General features: G+C 37.4%; 1 protein-coding gene across 2 annotated transcripts in view; it reads left to right on the top strand.

The window, feature by feature from the left end:
• The first annotated feature begins 35 nt into the window (after positions 1-35).
• Positions 36-17,620, top strand: part of LOC105725677 (guanylate-binding protein 7) — a 39,634-nt gene continuing 22,049 nt past the window's right edge. For both annotated transcript variants that reach the window (XM_012464813.2, XM_012464812.2), the window contains exons 1-5: positions 36-160; positions 6,484-6,692; positions 10,487-10,614; positions 16,502-16,611; positions 16,813-17,009. In XM_012464813.2, coding sequence (XP_012320236.2) covers positions 6,497-6,692; positions 10,487-10,614; positions 16,502-16,611; positions 16,813-17,009 — 631 coding nt within the window. In that variant the 5' untranslated portion in view covers positions 36-160; positions 6,484-6,496. The remainder of the gene's footprint in view (positions 161-6,483; positions 6,693-10,486; positions 10,615-16,501; positions 16,612-16,812; positions 17,010-17,620) is intronic.

The raw sequence follows: 17,620 nt of genomic DNA, 5'->3' as shown, positions 1-17,620 counted from the left end.
CATGACTTTGGAGAGGTAAGGTAAAAGTCCAAAGTTCCAGCAAGAAAAAACAGGGAGAAAGCAGTGCAGCCAAATTCAGAACTAAAGAGAAGAGAATAAAGACTTGTAACTTTCTCATTGAAGCTGCCTCCTTCCCAACTCTGGAAGATCTCTACTCTGGGTAAGACTAGGACTTATAAAGATTTAAAGATTTATAAGCATTCATTAGTTTTCTCTAAGTTGACCATCCCCAAGATAGGCTCCAGTTGAGCCAGCTGCAGAATACAAGTCCTGATGAAATCCTGGCCTTAGGTGGCTGCATGTCATGTCCCTTTGTGCACTCTAATTCCTGCTGGGTTGAATTAGGCTTCAGTAGAGGTGGAACAGATACTCAGAGAAACTAATGTTCTAGGATTGTTATTTCTTTTCTGACACCATCTTAAATTACCGTTGTCTTCAAATATCTGCTTAATAGACTCTGTCACTTTCTTTATTGCCAACTTTTATAGCTCTAGGTAAATGAAGGTAGGCAACTTGGGATCTGCAAAAAGAGGCAACACATTATTGTAACTGAGGAGCTTGTAACATCTTTGTGCCACCACATTTTCTGGCCGGTTTCTATTTTATGGTAGCATAGTGCATGCTACAGAATTGGACAGACCCTTCCTCTATTCTCACTCATCTTTCATAGATACTCACTCTTTTCAGTTTCTAGTTTACCCTTCTTACTTGCCAGCAGATCCTGTAGACCACTGCTCTAGGAGGAAATGGGTCATGATCACAGAAAAATAAAAGATGTTTTTGCCATCTTCTGCTGAAGCAATGGGAAGCCAGATAATTCAATATAAGCCTCCAGTGGAACAAGGCAGAAGTAACCAACTCTATAGTGGAAGCAAACCACTCTTTATTATAGGATAAGAATGAAAACTGCAGTATCTATCATATGCATTTACTTGTATCTTAAAGAGATTATATATTTTGTATCATGATCACATAAGTTACAAGGATTTAGACATTTAACTTGAAAACACAAAATTAAAGCATTACTACAGGAAAGCTTTTCACTCTTTTTAACTTTGCAAAAATGATCAAAATACTCAAAGTATCAAGCTTTGGATAAAGATAGTATGATTACAATTGTGCATAGGCTACTCTCAATACAGCAGAGATCAGACAAAATACAAGCTATGGTTTTTCAAAGAATGTTTCCTGGTGTGACTTCATCACATGGAATAATTAAAAACAATATGCAGGCTGATATACATGGAGGTAATGATGAATCAATCTTAAAATGCAGAGAGTTCAAAATCTGGTAATATAATTGAGTCAAAAATCAACAGAGTACATGTCAGGAATGAGCTATCAGGCTTGCATGAATAACATGTGAATGCTGAGGCACAGTGAGAAGAAGCCACTGGGTAACCTGAGTCCCACAGTCTGACCAGACCGTGTCCACAGAGGGGCTTAGAAGAAATCAGGACCAAGAATGGGTTAGAATGGTATCTATGTTTCAAAGTATAGGGATGTGTATGACACAATATTCCGCAGGTGAAAATTACTATTACTGTATACATGACCTCAGCAGGCTCAGCTTTGCTCAGTCCAAAGATCTAAATGTGAACATGAAAAGCTTCCAAAGAAAATTTTGTAATTAATTCAAAAGAGCAAGAGTGGGACACCTAGGAAAAATTCCATTTTCTGGAAAATGGCATACAGGATGAACTGGTGGGAATGCAAGCTTGTACAACTATCTGTAGAGGAAATTGGCAATATCTAAAAAATTATATGCTCTCATCTTTTGACCAAGCAATCCCACTGATAGGAATCTATCCTGAAATTACTCCTGTAACTATATAAAAATACACATGCACAAACTTAACAGAATTATTCATTACAGCGTTGTTTGTAATTGCAAAATATTTGAAACAATCTAAATGCTCATACATTAAAGAGTGATTGAATAAACTGGGGTATAATCCACATAAAGGAGTAGATACACGTTAAAAGGATTTTAAAAGTTTTCTATGAACAGATGTGGAGGGATTTCCAAATTTCTATATGATGTGATCTTCATGTTAGAAAATATGAATAAGAAAATACGTATATTCTCATTTGTGAAAAGAAAATCCAAGAGGGGTAAACCAGAAACTAACAAGATTGGGTATCTATGGAGGATGGGTCGGAATGTGGTAGAAAGAACAGAAGACCACTGCAATGGGAGTAGAGTGCTAAGAGGGAGGAAAAGTGACACTTCTCTGACTATAACTTTTTGGAAACCTTTGAATTTCAGAACCATAATGTTTCACAAACTCAAAAAATAAATCATACTTAAAATCAACCAAGATACCAAGATGTGAGGGAGGCCACAATGAAACACAAGCAGTAACAAATGTGACTGTTTTACAAATGCATAATTTAACCATACTGAAGAGGGTGGAGAAGTAAAAAAACTAAGCCAAACAACTTTGGAATGCAGTGTTTTGAGTGTGTATATAAAGCTAAAGACAAAAAGAACGGCACTAATAATTTTCTGTAGTAAGTAAATTTATTTTTCCACACACTTATTACCAATTTTGAAACTACTATATGAAAATACTAGGATTGAGCAAGGAAGCAAATGTATTATGTATTAGGAGACCAAAGTGTGGCCGGGCGCGGTGGCTCAAGCCTGTACTCCCAGCACTTTGGGAGAACGAGGCGGGTGGATCACAAGGTCAAGAGATCGAGACCATCCTGGTCAACATGGTGAAACCCCGTCTCTACTAAACATATAAAAAATTAGCCGAGCGTGGTGGTGCGTGCCTGTAGTCCCAGCTACTCAGGAGGCTGAGGCAGGAGAATTGCCTGAACCCAGGAGACGGAGGTTGCGGTGAGCTGAGATCGCGCCATTGCACTCCAGCCTGGGTAACAAGAGCGAAACTCCGTCTCAAAAAAAAAAAAAAAAAAAAAAGGAGACCAAAGTCTAGCTTATTTAGAGAAAATAGTTTAAAGAGGAAAGCCAAAAGCTTGAATAAGCTCACATGTGTTGGACTGGAATTCGAAATAACAACAGAATCTCAAGCTTTATTATAGAAATGTTCAGATAAAAAATAAACATAGATGTGTGTATATATGTGTTAGCATTCATACATATATTTCTTAACTTTGCCCCTGAGTGGGTCTAGAAATAATGAGCACTCTAGAGTGCTATCTTGGTGTCAAGGTACCACTATCCAATGAAAGAAACCAAAGATATTGGGAGAAATGGTGAATTTATTCTAGGGATAAAGCAGGAAAAATACAGATATTTTTCCTAGAATATGTTGTTCGGTCAAAAAGGAAAGAAGCACTAAAAATATGATGGTAGCATTAAAAAAAAAACAAAACCTAGGATCCAGCTTGAAGAAGCTCTCAATGGTGAAATCTAGGACAAGTTGAGTAACAAAATAAATATTGATAGTAAAGTATTGACACCCTCAGAATAAAACTAATATCTCTGAGTCTGCACTGATACAAATAAATGATTAAATCAGCAAACAAAAAGATAAAGAAGTAACAGCCCTTGCTCATGGTACAACTACAGTTGATAAATATAGAAATAATGACTATAGTAGAAAATCCTTTTTAGTCAAACACCACAAAAAAATCATAAATAAAAACTAAAAGTAGTGGCTGAAAAAAATAAAGTATGATAAGATTATATCTGCAGTCTCCAAACTGTTTCTCAAAGTGGAAACTTTTTCTGTTTCTTTTGTTCTTTAAGCTCTGGGGTACACGTGCACATCCTACAGGGTTGCTGCATAGGTACACACATGCCATGGTGGTTTGCAGTCTCCATCCCCCCGTCGCCTACATCAGGCATTTCTCCCAGTGTTTTCCTTTCCCAGCCTCCCCACCCCCTGTTGTCCCTCCCCTACCCCCCAACTCCCCAACCAACCCCAGTGTGTGATGTTCCCCTCCCTGTGCCCACCTGTTCACGTTGTTCAACACCCACCTATGAGTGAGAATATGCGGTGTTTGGTTTTCTGTTTTTGTGTCAGTTTGCTGAGAATGATGGTTTCCGGATTTATCCACATCCTACAAAGGACACAAACTCATCATTTTTTATGGCTGCATAGTATTCTATGGTGTATATGTGCCACATTTTCTTTGACCAGTCTATCATTGATGGGCATTTGGGTTGGTCAGGTCTTTGCTATTGTAAACAGTGCTGCAATGAACATATGTGTGCATGTGTCTTTGTAAGAGAACGATTTATAATCCTTTGGGTATATACCCAATAATGGGATTGCTGGGTAAATGGAATTTATTTTTCTAAATCCTTGAGGAATCACCACACTGTCTTCCACAATGGTTGAACTAATTAACACTCCCAACAACAGTGTAAAAGTGTTCCTATTTCTCCACATCCTCTCCAGCATCTGTCTCCAGATTTTTTAATGAATGGCATTCTAATTGGTGTAAGATGGTATCTCAATGTGGTTTTGATTTGCATTTCTCTAATGACCAGTGATGACGAGCATTTTTTCATATGTTTGTTGGCCATATAAATGTCTTCATCTGCAAAGTGTCTGTTCACATCCTTTGACCACTTTTTGATGGGTTTGTTTGCTTGTTTTTTTCTTGTAAATCTACTTTAGTTCTTTTTAGATTCTGGATATTAGCCTTTTGTCAGATGGGTAGATTGCAAAAATTTTTTCCCATTCTGTTGGTTACTGGTTCACTCTAATGCTTGTTTCTTTTGCTGTACAGAAATGTTTAAGTATAATTAGATCCCATTTGTCTATTTTGGCTTTTGTTGCCAATGCTTTTGGTATTTTAGTCATGAAGTACTTGCCTATGCCTATGTCCTGAATGGTATTGTCTAGGTTTTCTTCTAGGGTTTTTATGGTGTTAGGTCTTATGTTTAAGTCTTTAATCCATTTGGAGTTAATTTTAGTGTAAGGTGTCAGGAAGGGGTCCAGTTTCTGTTTTCTGCACATGACTAGCCAGTTTTCCCAACACCATTTATTCAACAGGGGATCCTTTCCCCATTGCTTGTTTTTGTCAGGTTTGTCAAAGATTGAATGATTATAGATGTGTGGCATTGCTTCTGAGGCCTCTGTTCTGTTACATTGGTCTATACCTCTGTTTTGGTACCAGTATCATGCTGTTTTGATTACTACAGCCTTGTAGAATAATTTGAAGTCTGATAGTATGATGCCTCCAGCTTTGTTGTTTTTGCTTAGGATTGTCTTGGCTATGCAGGCTCTCTTTTGGTTCCATATGAAGTTTAAAGTGGTTTTTTCCAGTTCTATGAAGAAGGTCAATGGTAGCCTGATGGGGATAGCACTGAATCTGCAAATTACTTTGGACAGTATGACCATTTTCACAATACTGATTCTTCCTAATCATGAGCATGGGATGTTTTTCCATCTGTTTATGTTCTCTCTTATTTCCTTGATCAGTGGTTTGTAATTCTCCTTGAAGAGGTCTTTTACATCCTTTGCTAGTTGTATTCCTAGGTATTTTATTCTCTTTGTAGCTACTGTAAATGGGAGTTTGCTCATTTTTTATGGCTGCATAGTATTTCATGGTGTATATGTATTCTAAATTTCAGAACCATGTTTGGCTCTCTGTCTGTTATTGTTGTATAGGAAAGCTTGTGATTTCTGCACATTGATTTTGTATCCTGAGACTTTGCTGAAGTTGCTTATCAGCTTAAAGAGGTTTTGGGCTGAGATGATGGAGTATTCTAAATATATGATCATGTAGTCTGCAAAATGGAAGCTTTTTAGTGACAATGTGGCACATAACTCTTTATGGTGGAGAAGTCCAGCAGCAAGCACTTTAACCAAGTGATCAAAGTTAAGGTCAAAGCACCAGAAGAAGTCATGTCAACATCATGAATCCATTAATATAAGAACTGAAAATGGCAGAGCATCACTTCTGTGACATTTGCAAAAGAAAATGCATAACTTCAATCAATGAGAAAATATCAGAAAAACCCAAATTTAGGGCTATTCCTCAAAAACCACAGGCCAGTACTCTTCTAAAATGTCAAAGACATGAAAGATAAAAAAAGAGTAAGGAACTATCAAAGATGCAAGGAAACCACAGAAACATAATGACTAAACACAATGAGGGATCCTGGATTGGATCGTGAGCAGAAGGATGTTAGTGGGAAACTGGTGAAATGTGAATTAGGTGTGTAGATAGTTATTACTGTATCAATGTTAAAATCCTGGTTTCAGTAATTGTTCTATGGTTATGTAAAATATTAACATTAGGAGAAGCTAGGGAAATGGTTTATGGAAACACTTCATACCTATTGTGCATCTTTTCTGTAAGTCTATTTCAAAATGAAGTTATTTTAAAGGTAGCTAGTGGACCAGTCTATAGGACAGCCTTATAGGGCCACAGGTCTTCTTAGAAATGCACAAGAAAGAATATTCAAGAACAGAAAATAAAAATTTATGCCCTATTGTAGAATTCAGCTTAACTGAGTGACCAGACATTACTTTCCATTTCATTTTTTCCTTGCAGACAAGGGGTCGCCATGACCATGGCATCAGAGATCCACATGCCAGGCCCAGTGTGCCTCATTGAGAACACTAAAGGGCATCTGGTGGTGAATCCAGAAGCTCTGGAGAACCTGTCTGCCATTACACAGCCTGTAGTAGTGGTGGCAATTGTGGGCCTCTACCGCACAGGCAAGTCCTACCTGATGAACAAGCTGGCTGGGAGGAACAAAGGTAAGTGACACCAGCAAAGCTTGGATGAGCCCCATCTGTCCAGTTACACAGTCAATATCCAGTAAGAAGATGAGATGAGAGACAGTTGGTGTTGGGGATACATATTGAAAGCTAACTTTGAATTCATCAATGAACACTTTACATTCACTATGGAGGATTTAAGTCAACTGACTCTTCCCACTTTGTCTTTATTTTCACAATTCATATATAAATAAGGTATTAATAAAAATTAACTTAAATAATAATACATTATTAAATATTTACTAAAATGTTCATGTAGTCATAGCAAATTTCCACAGAACTTTAAGATAAAATGAATGTTTCAATCCATGTTGGATATTCTAATTTCTGTATTTCCATTTTTTGTAATTAAGGTCACTATTAGTTATAATTTCTCTTATCTCTTTTACATGAGACTGTTGTCCAGTGTCAAGCAATCAGTGTGGCTTATAAAGCACCAGGCTACCAGTCAGAAGGCTGATGTTAAAGTATAGTCTGCATGTCTTTCCAACTAAGTCAATCAGTTATCATTTCTACTTTTCAGTTTCATCATTCAGGAAATGAGTGATTTGACTACCATACCTTGAGTTCTTCTGTCAACTCAAATAACAACAGATAGTCACTCTCCAAAGAAATGAATATATTCAGGAATAAGCAGGGGATTTATAAATTCTGGAAATGCATGCTATGACAAATCATGAGCTCATCCGGAAAGGTTAAGGGAGTGAGAAACTTTTAAAGGCAAAAAGGAGAAGTATATGCCAGTTGATGTAAAATGAAAGTTCATTGGTTTACAGGATCATATTGCAGGTGGTGACATGCACACTGGATCTTGCTTGAGAGACTTTTATGGATATAACCCTAACTGAAGTTTTATGGATATAACCCTAACTGAAGTTTTATGGATATAAACCTAACTGATATAACCCTAATTAAAGTTTTCTGGATATAACCCTGATTGCAGCAAGTAAGGCCACTTGCAAGGTTGTGGTTAGGACTGGCTATTACTGGAAGTACAGAAGTAGCCTTTGTTGTAAGGCTGTAGTTTGTAAATGTCCTTGATGGCAGTTCCCACTACAGGAAAGTATACATGAAAGCCCTTCCTTCATGAACTCCTGACTCCATTTTGTTAGAGTTTGGCATAAGTGACTCCATTTTGCTTCTGACAACCTTTGCATTTCTCCCTTTTATCAAGATCTTTCTCTGAAACATCTCTGATCAATCATCCTGTAGTTATGTAGTATGTGTTCCTTAGTGCTAGATGCACTTGATTTTGTTGGTTTGGTCCCAAGTCAGGGGAAAGTGATTGGTGACTGGGAGTCAGTTTCAAAACCCTTTTAGCCACATTTGAGCAACAAGGAGGTTTGGAAAGAGTGAGTTTCAGGCTAATTCTACCTGGAATTCATTATTAAGTCAATTTTGTCAATTCCACATTTTTGGCATATTCTTTCAGTGCTGAGCCAGCATTATTCTGTTAGGAGTACCATTTCTGCAGAAGTTGGACAGATAACAGGTACATAGCTTAAAGAAAATAATACAAAGTAAAACCAACAGGAGCATAAAAAATTCATTTTGGACAATGGTTCTGAACCAAGAGCCCAATTAAACAAATTAAAAGACCATGTGGAACTGGGTAAGATTTTTAGAGGCATTGAGTCTTTTATGTAGTTTGGTTAGTGATTCTATTATTTAGTATCTCCATACAGGGTTAAATCAAAGCTGAGAGTGCTAACTCTGTAAAAAGAGATCACTGGTACAATTTGAACAAAAAATTGTGTCAGAAATATTGCCAAAGTTATTCACTACATGGAAGAATGCACCTCTTAGGTCGTGTAAAGATTTGGGATTCATGCAGACCAAACAAAATATTAAACCAGGCATGCAGAAGTAAACAGAAACAAAAGAGTATTCACCAGAAGGATAATGTTCTTATCTCATGAAGGGCTTGCCAGAAAAGACAGCCTTTTTTAGGCTAAGAAGGCATTCAACGCCTTTTATTGAGGTGACCTTATCCAAATAAGATCCTGAACTAGACAAAAAGAAGGAATTTTAACCCAAGAGGAGACTCGACAGGGCAGAAAAGGTCAGCTGTGGAAACGAAGAGATCGAAAGGCTCAACACGTGAGTACCACGCATGGTTTCAGGGGCTGCTGATCATTCTAAGATGAGCTCACTTTGGGTCCTACTTCTGGTGTTAGATTACATCCAGCTAAAATACCAACAGAGAAAGTAGCTCTCTAAAGAGATGAGTTTATTTAAGAATGAGCAGGTAACCATATGCGTACTGAATTCGGGTATGAATGCTACAATAAATAATAGGTTCATCCATGGTGGTTGAGGCAGTGGGAAACTGAAGACAAAAAAGAGAAGTACATGCAGGCTGTTCTGAAACAAAAGTTTATTCATTTACAAGAGCTTACTCACAGGAGTTAACATGTGTACTGGCTGTTGCTAAATGAGCCAGTACAGAAGGGACCCTGATTGCAGGACCCTGATTACAAGTTACACTACTTGCAACTTTACAGTTAGAACTGGCTGTTATTGGAAAGATGTCTTCATAACATTAGCCTTTGTTGCAAGATGGTGGATTGGCAGCATCCTCAATGGCAGTTCCCATCACAGGAAAGTGTGCATGAGAACTTTTCCTTCATGATCTGCTGACTTCATTCAAGTTTGGCATAAGTGACTCCATTTTGATGCTGACAACTTTCACACCTTCTGCCAATTCTAGAACTCTTTTACTAGTCCAAGGCATAACTTTTTGATTCCTGCTGTATTCTAATACCTCACGGATTTTCTTAAATTTTTGGCTGATTTTTGTCATTGTCCATCTGAAACACTTAAGTGAGTTCTGTTACTAAATCTGGTCTACTTGGCTACATATTCTGGGGTTCAAATCACAGACTCCTCAACTACATTTCAAGATGTTACTCTCACTACTCCACTCCTGGAAACCATTTCAACAGACTGTACTAGAGTGGATGCCTTAACAGTGTCCTTTCCATGTCAGACTCTCCTCCATTTGGAGGTCTTTCTGTTAACGTGACACCCATCTAAGGAAAAAAAGTCACTACATGAAGATGAACCCTTGTCTCAGCACTTGGAGCTCTTGTCTCAGCCCCCTGTCTAATTTCACTTATGCATGCATGTGTTTTCTTCCTCTTCAGTGTCGCATAAAATATGCACAGGTATCTCAGTCTTTGTCTGCCCCTATGACAGAATAATTAGACAGGGTAATTTATAAATACTACAAACTTATTTCTCACAGATCTGGAGGTTGGGAAGTCCAATATTAAGGCACAGGGAGATTCAATGTCTAGTGAGGGCTTGTAACTCACAGAGGTGGTTTCCCACTGTCCCCAAATGACAGAAGGGGCAGGAGGAACAGTGAAACTCCCTCAATGTCTTTGATAAAGGTATTAGTTTTTTAACTGAGGGCATGACCCTTTCCGATTTAACCACTTCTGACTTCTTAATATCATCATTTTGGGATTAAGTTCTAACATATGAATGGGGTATTGGAGGGACTAACAATCAGACTATAGCAACAGGTTAGTAGAGTTTACATTAATTCTGCAATATTTGAGCTTATAGAGATATGAGGTGAATAGGGGACCCAAATACTTCTTGAGAAAGTCATTTGTATAAATAAGGATTGGATTAGTCATCTTTGCTAAAATGAAAGCAACCATTTCCCCTACCAGGCACTTACATTCCTATACATTTAACCAGTATAAACTTGGTCTGCCTGGATTCTCCTGTCACTATGTGTTGTTTCTCCTCTTCCCTTGAAGGCTTCCCTCTGGGCTGCACAGTGAAGTCTAAAACCAAAGGCATCTGGATGTGGTGTTTGCCCCACCCCACCAAGCCAAACCTCACCCTGGTCCTTCTGGACACTGAGGGCCTGGGTGATATTGAAAAGGTAAGACAGAGCCATAGAGAAATCTTCTTTACCTTTGATTCTCTGTTTATGTTTTTATGCATACCATAAATCCAACTTCTGTGGCCTGTTCCTAAATCACAATTCTGACTATGGGAAACAAAGCTAAATTTCATTTCCTAGAACTTACTTTCTTGGTAAGCTCAAATATTTTGGACTATTGGTGATAGATCTTCCTATTTTTAACACTTGGATGAATTATAAAATTTAATAAATACCTTCTGCATAGCAGAAGTCTAGGGCTGTTTGCTAAATACAATGTCCTGAATTTCAAAGCTATATGCTAATCAGTGAACCAGGTAAATGCTCAGAGCCTAGTGGCGAAGACAACATTGTGATCAGTTAGAGTGCTCAGATGTTGGAAGTGAGGGCCTAACCCAATGGTACAATTTAAGAGAAGCTTCCTGGAAGAAGCTGTAACCTTCTTCCAGGGAGTGGGATCAATGGATGCTACTAGCTAAGGTGTGTGGGGTTCATAGGATTGGAGGTAGAAATCAGGAAAACGGAGTTTCACTGAAATAATCTATTTTGAAATGCATAGAAAAGCACCAGCTAGCCAGGCATGGTGGCTCACGGCTCTAATCCCAGCACTTTGGGAGGCCAAGGCAGGTGGATCACCTGAGGTCAGGAGTTTGAGACCACCTTAGCCAACATGGTGAAACCCCATCTCTACTAAAAATGCAAAAATTAGTCAGGCATGGTGATGGGTGCCTGTAATCCCAGCTACTTGGAGGTTGAGACAGGAGAATTGCTTGAATCTGGGAGATGGAGGTTGCAGTGAGTTGAGATTGCGCTATTGCACTCCAACCTGGTGACAGAGTGAGACTCTGCCTCAAAAAAAAAAAAAAAAAAAAAAAAAAAAAACACCAGAAAAAGAAAGGAAAAGAAAAGAAGAGTGCCAGATACACCAGGAACATTCATAAAAATTTTTGCTCAATTTATTGGGCTTGGATATGTAGTCATCAATGACTTCCAGAACAGCGTGAGCTAGACCCACAAAAAATTTGTAAATTGGATAATTCTAGATAATTTTGCTTTATAGTATTAGGTGCAGTCTTTTCCTTTATTTATATTAGTCTGAGTAGAAATTGAAAATAGGGTTGGTCAGAAACGACAAGGGGGACGTTACCCCTGACCCCACACAAATACGATATTATGAAAACCTCAATGCACATCAACTGGAAAATCTACAAGAAATGGACAAATTTGTTGAAACACAAATTTTCAAGACTTAAACAGGAAGAAATTGAATCGCTGAACAGAAAAATAATGAGCTCTGAAATTGAGGAAGTAATAAATAGCCTACCACCACCACCAACAACAAAAAAGCCCAGAACCAGATAAATTCGTAGCTGAATTTAACAGATATACAAAGAGCTGATAGCTACTGAAACTATTCCAAAAAATTGAGGAGGAGGAACTCCTCCCTAACTCATTCTGTGGGGCCAGTATCATCCTGATACCAAAACCTGGAAGAGATACAACGGCAAAAGAAGAAAACTTCAGGCCAATATCCTGGATGAATATCGATGCAAAAACCCTCAACAAAATACAGGCAAACTAAATCCAGCAACACATCAAAAACTTATCCAACATGATCAAGTAGGCTTTATCCCTGCAATCCAAGAATGGGTCAAGATATGCAAATCAATAAATGTGATTCATCACATAAACAAAACTAAAGACAAAAACCACATGATTATCTCAATAGATGCAGAAAATGCTTTCAATAAAATTCAAAATCCACCCATGGTAAAAACTCTTGATAAACTGGGTATTGAAGGAACATAGCTCAAAATGATAAGAGCCATATATGACAGACCCACAGCCAACATCGTACTAAGTGGGCAAAAGCTGGAAGCATTCCTCTTGAAAACTGGCACAAGACAAGGATGCCCTCTCTCACCATTCCTATTCAACATGCTATTGGAAGTCCTGGCTAGGGCAATCAGAAAAGAGAAAGAAATAAAGAACATTCAGATAGGAAGAGGGGAAGTCAAACTCTCTTTATTTGCAGACAACATGATTATATGTCTAGAAAACCCCATAGTCTCAGTCCAAAGTCTTATTAAGCTGATAAAAAAAAAACTTCAGTAAAATCTCAGGATACGAAATCAATATGCAAAAATCACTAAATTCCTATATACCAACCACAGTCAAGCTGAGAGCCAAATCAGGAACAAACTCCCATACATAATTGCTACTTAGGAATACAGCTAACTAGGGAAGTAAAAGATCTCTCCAACGAGAACTAAAAACAACTGCTCAAATAAATCAGAAATGACACAAATAAATGGAAAAACATTCCCTCCTCATGGATAGAAAGAATCAATATTGTTAAAATGACCATACTGCCCAAAGCAATTTATAGATTCAATGCTATTTCTATTAAACTACCATTGAGATTCTTCACAGAATTAGAAAAAAACCATTAAAAAAAATTCATATGGAACCAAAAAAGAGCTCAGGCAAAAATAGCCAAGACAATTCTAAGTAAAAAGAACAAAGCTGGAGGCATCATGCTACCTGATGTCAAACTACGCCACAGTGCTACAGGAACCAGAACACATGGAACCGGTACAAAAACAGGCACATGGACCAACAGATAACCCAGAATTTAAGACTGCACACCTACAATATCTGATCTTTGATAAACCTGAAAAAAAAAAAACAAGCAATGGGGCAAAGATTCCCTATTCAATAAATGGTGCTGCGATAACAGACTAGCCATACGCAGAAGATTGAAATTGGACCCCTTCCTTAGACCATATACAAATATTAACTCAAGATGGATTTAAGACTTAAATGTGCAACCCAAAACTATAAAAACCTTGGAAAACAACCTTGGCCATACCATTCAGGACACAGGCACAAGCAAAGATGTCATGATGAAGATGTCAAAAAGCAATTATAACAAAAGCAAAAATTGACAAATGGGATCTACTAAACTAAAGAGCTTCTGGACAGCAAAAGAAACCATCAACAGAGTAAACAGACAACCTACAAATGGGAGAAAATATTTGCAAACAATGCATCTGACAAAGATCTAATATCCAACATCTACAAGAAACTTAAACAAATTCACACACACACACACACACACACACACAAAACATTAAAAAGTGGCCAAAGGACATGAACATGAACAGACACTTTTCAAAAGAAGACATACATGCAACCAACAATCATATAAAAAAGCTCAACATCACTGACCAGTAAGAGAAATGCAAGTAAAAACCACAATACTATCGTGATCACACCAGTCATAATTGTTGTTTATTAAAAACTCAAAAAATAACAGATGCTGGCTAGGTTGTAGAGAAATACAAATGCTTATACATTGTTGGTGGGGGTGTAAATTAGTTTAACCATTGTGGAAGACAGTGTGGCAACTCCTCAAAGACCTAAAGACAGAACTACCATTCAACCCAGCAATCCCACTATTGGGTATGCACCCAAAGGACTGTAAATTGTTCTATTATAAAGACACATGCACACATACATTCATTGTGGCACAATAGCAAAGACATGGAATACTATGCAACCATAAAAGAAGAACAAGATCATTTGCAGGGCATAGATGGAGCTGGAGGCCATTATCCTTAGCAAATTAATATAGGAACAGAAAACCAAATACCACATGTTCTCACTTATAAATGGGAGTTAAATGATGAGAACACATGGACAAATAGAGGGGAACAACACACACTGGAGCCTATTGAAGGGTGGATGATGGGAGGAGGGAAAAAATCAGGAAAAATAGCTAATGGGGACTTGGCTAAATAACTGGGTGATAAAATAATCTGTATAACAAACCCTCATGACACAAGTTTACCTATGTAACAAAGCCATGTGTTGCAGTATGAAAGCCAAAACATACTAATTATATTTTCTTTTTTTTAACTTTTATTAACTTTCATGGTATTTCATTAAGTTCAGAGACACCACTGAACTTAAAATATTTCTTAACTTCTTTATTTTATTTTATTAAGTTCAGGGATAAGCCTGAACTTAAAACAAAAGTTTAAAAATATATAATTAGTGTGTATAGGCTTTCATACTGCAAAAATCATAAATGTGTGTGGGGGTCTCATTTAGAAACAGTGAATTTAAAGATACAGTACTAACATTATCAATCATCATTTCAGTATACAACAAAGATAAAATATTGATTTAAAATAGATTGTCTTTGGGAGGCCGAGGCGGGTGGATCACGAGGTCAAGAGATCGAGACCATCTTGGTCAACATGGTGAAACCCCGTCTCTACTAAAAATACAAAAATTAGCTGGGCATGGTGGCGCGTGCCTGTAATCCCAGCTACTCAGGAGGCTGAGGCAGGAGAATTGCCTGAACCCAGGAGGCAGAGGTTGCGGTGAGATGAGATCGCGCCATTGCATTCCAGCCTGGGTAACAAGAGCGAAACTCTGTCTCAAAAAAAAAAGAAAAAAAAAATAGATTGTAACTTGCATAAATTTTTTTATTTGCAAGAGAATAATCATTCAAGGGACCAGAATATACAAATATATACGTGCTTGATGGAAGCAAAATTACTTGTTGGCCTTGGAATTTGTGGATTTGGTTAAAATTTAATTCTATTTAAGGGATCTTCATGTCTTGCCCTAAATATTATTCCCAGCCTTGTCTTCTCCACATACCTATTCACTCACTCAGTTGAATTAAATAACTCTGTAATACCATTATATGATCACACCCTAACAATTGTGACTTGGGTCCCGTTGGGTCTTTCACCTTTTTAATCCTTTCATTTCCACAAGTCCTCATTTTATGTACTCCTTAACGTCCAGCTCTTTTCACCTACTGCCATCTTATTCTAGTTAGACATAGTAACTTCTTGCTTTGAACTCAGAGAGCGTTTGTTCCTCTTTATTTTTCTTCCTTCCCACTTCCCATTTTTTGGATTTTTTTTTTTATTATGACTTTGGTTCCACTCCTGGCAGAAATTATCATCTTGGTTTTATTTTTATATTGACAACCGTATCTGCCACTCCTGAAAGTCGTCTTGTTGTCATTATGGAACTTTGCATACACAAAACCAAAGGCAGGGTTTGCATTTTGTACATAGTCAAACAATTTTTGGTAAATTTAATTAACATTTGCATTCCTCACATAGCCATGATTAAGAAAATCTGCAAAGGGATTATTGTTCACTAGTTACTGCAGACTTGCTATGCTGTAGTCACTGTATTAAATATTTTACACCTTGACAGTGTCAATTGCTACTTTTAATATCTAAAGAAAGTGAAGCCCTGAGAAGATCAATATAAGTGGCAAAAATATGGCTTGACATTAACATGATCTTCAAAATTCATATTATATGCCCTTCTATTCAGCTTTATATCCTACAGATAAAAAAGTGAATGAAAAACCAAATGAATGAATTAATAAGTGGATAAATTAAAAGGAGACTCCTAAGTCCTAACTGTAATGTGTTTTCTAATGTAAGGAATAATATCAGATCAAGTTTGGAAGAATTTAAGTTTGTCCCAAACAAAAAGTAGAGACTGTCATTCAGGAGACTTCAAACCAAGATGCTCTCCTTATAATAGTTAAAGCACAATTTATAAAGCATAAGGGAAGAAAAGCTTTCATTTATCTTGTGATTGGCCATTATGCATTAACAGTAATTTTATGGCAAATAGAAATGTTTAAACTGCTTTTTCTATATCTGGTTTATTTAATGTGACTGAATCAGAGTGACAAGCATATAAAGCTTACATTTGTGTTTCCTTTAGACACAGCAATTTGGGAAAACTGAAATGACTTAAGTTTTATCTACATGGATACTAGTAGTTGACCTTCAGGTGTATCTAAACTGTGGCCTCCATTTTTATTTTTCTTTAACCCTAGAGTGATCCTAAGAATGACTCATGGATCTTTGCCCTGGCTGTGCTTCTAAGCAGCTGCTTTGTCTACAACAGCATGAGCACCATCAACCACCAGGCTCTGGAGCAGCTGCAGTATCCTTCCAGGAAGTGAAGAGCCAGGTTTTATGGAGTTTAGGGGAATGGAAACTGATAACTGTGTCTTCTTTGCTGTGACCCAGTTGTCCTGGTTGAGTAAGAAGAGACACAGTGCAAAAGGGAATGTTTATAAAACTTTTTTCTAAGTGAGATGTTGAAATAATGGTGTAGGGTGTTACTCCTTAGCTAAGATCCCAGCTACGTGACTGAACTAACAAAGCTAATCAGGGCAAAATCCTGCCCCAGGACTGATGAAGTTGAGGACTCCAGCGAGTTTGTGAGTTTCTTTCCAGACTTTATTTGGACTGTTCGAGATTTTACCCTGGAGCTGAAGTTAGATGGACACCCCATCACAGAAGATGAGTACCTGGAGAATGCCTTGAAGCTGATTCCAGGTATCAGAGCACGGCCTGGATTGGAGAAGGTTCAGTAGTGGGTGGGATCAACTAAGACCTGCCATTCAGCACCTGACACAGACGTTTATATTAGCCTGGATTGAGGCCCATGCTCATGGTGGTTGGTGATTGACAAGTGATTATGATTCTTGTGGTTATTTTTACTTGAAATTTCCCAGAGGTTGAAGTTTCCATTCATTGAAGAAGTTTAAAACTCAAAGTTCTATCAAACGATTTTAGGCCAATAAGTACCATGAAAAATATATTGAGGATTACAATTAATATTATCACATCCTAAGACTCATATATTTGTGTTACTTATTAACTTCAAGTGCTCCTCCTATTTGGAGAAAATTAACTAATAATTTGGAAGTTGATAAACACAGAATCACAAGAAGTCAAATGATTTCATTTTGGAAATATATTTCATCCTGTCTATTTTATTAGCCTGGATGGTTATATCCTTTAGAGAAAAAAAAAGATTTATACAGTAAATGATTCAGGCAATTAAAAAAATACACTGACATATGCTTCCAGTAAGACTGTCAAATCCTTCATTTCACTGTTTTCATAATATCATCTACTTCATTCTACAGCTATATTGTCGATCT

Source organism: Aotus nancymaae, unplaced genomic scaffold (genome assembly GCF_030222135.1).
Source record: "Aotus nancymaae isolate 86718 unplaced genomic scaffold, 86718_ANA_hifiasm-v0.15.2.pri h1tg000007l, whole genome shotgun sequence".
NCBI lineage: Eukaryota > Metazoa > Chordata > Mammalia > Primates > Aotidae > Aotus > Aotus nancymaae.
This window is presented reverse-complemented; position numbering and strand designations above follow the sequence as displayed.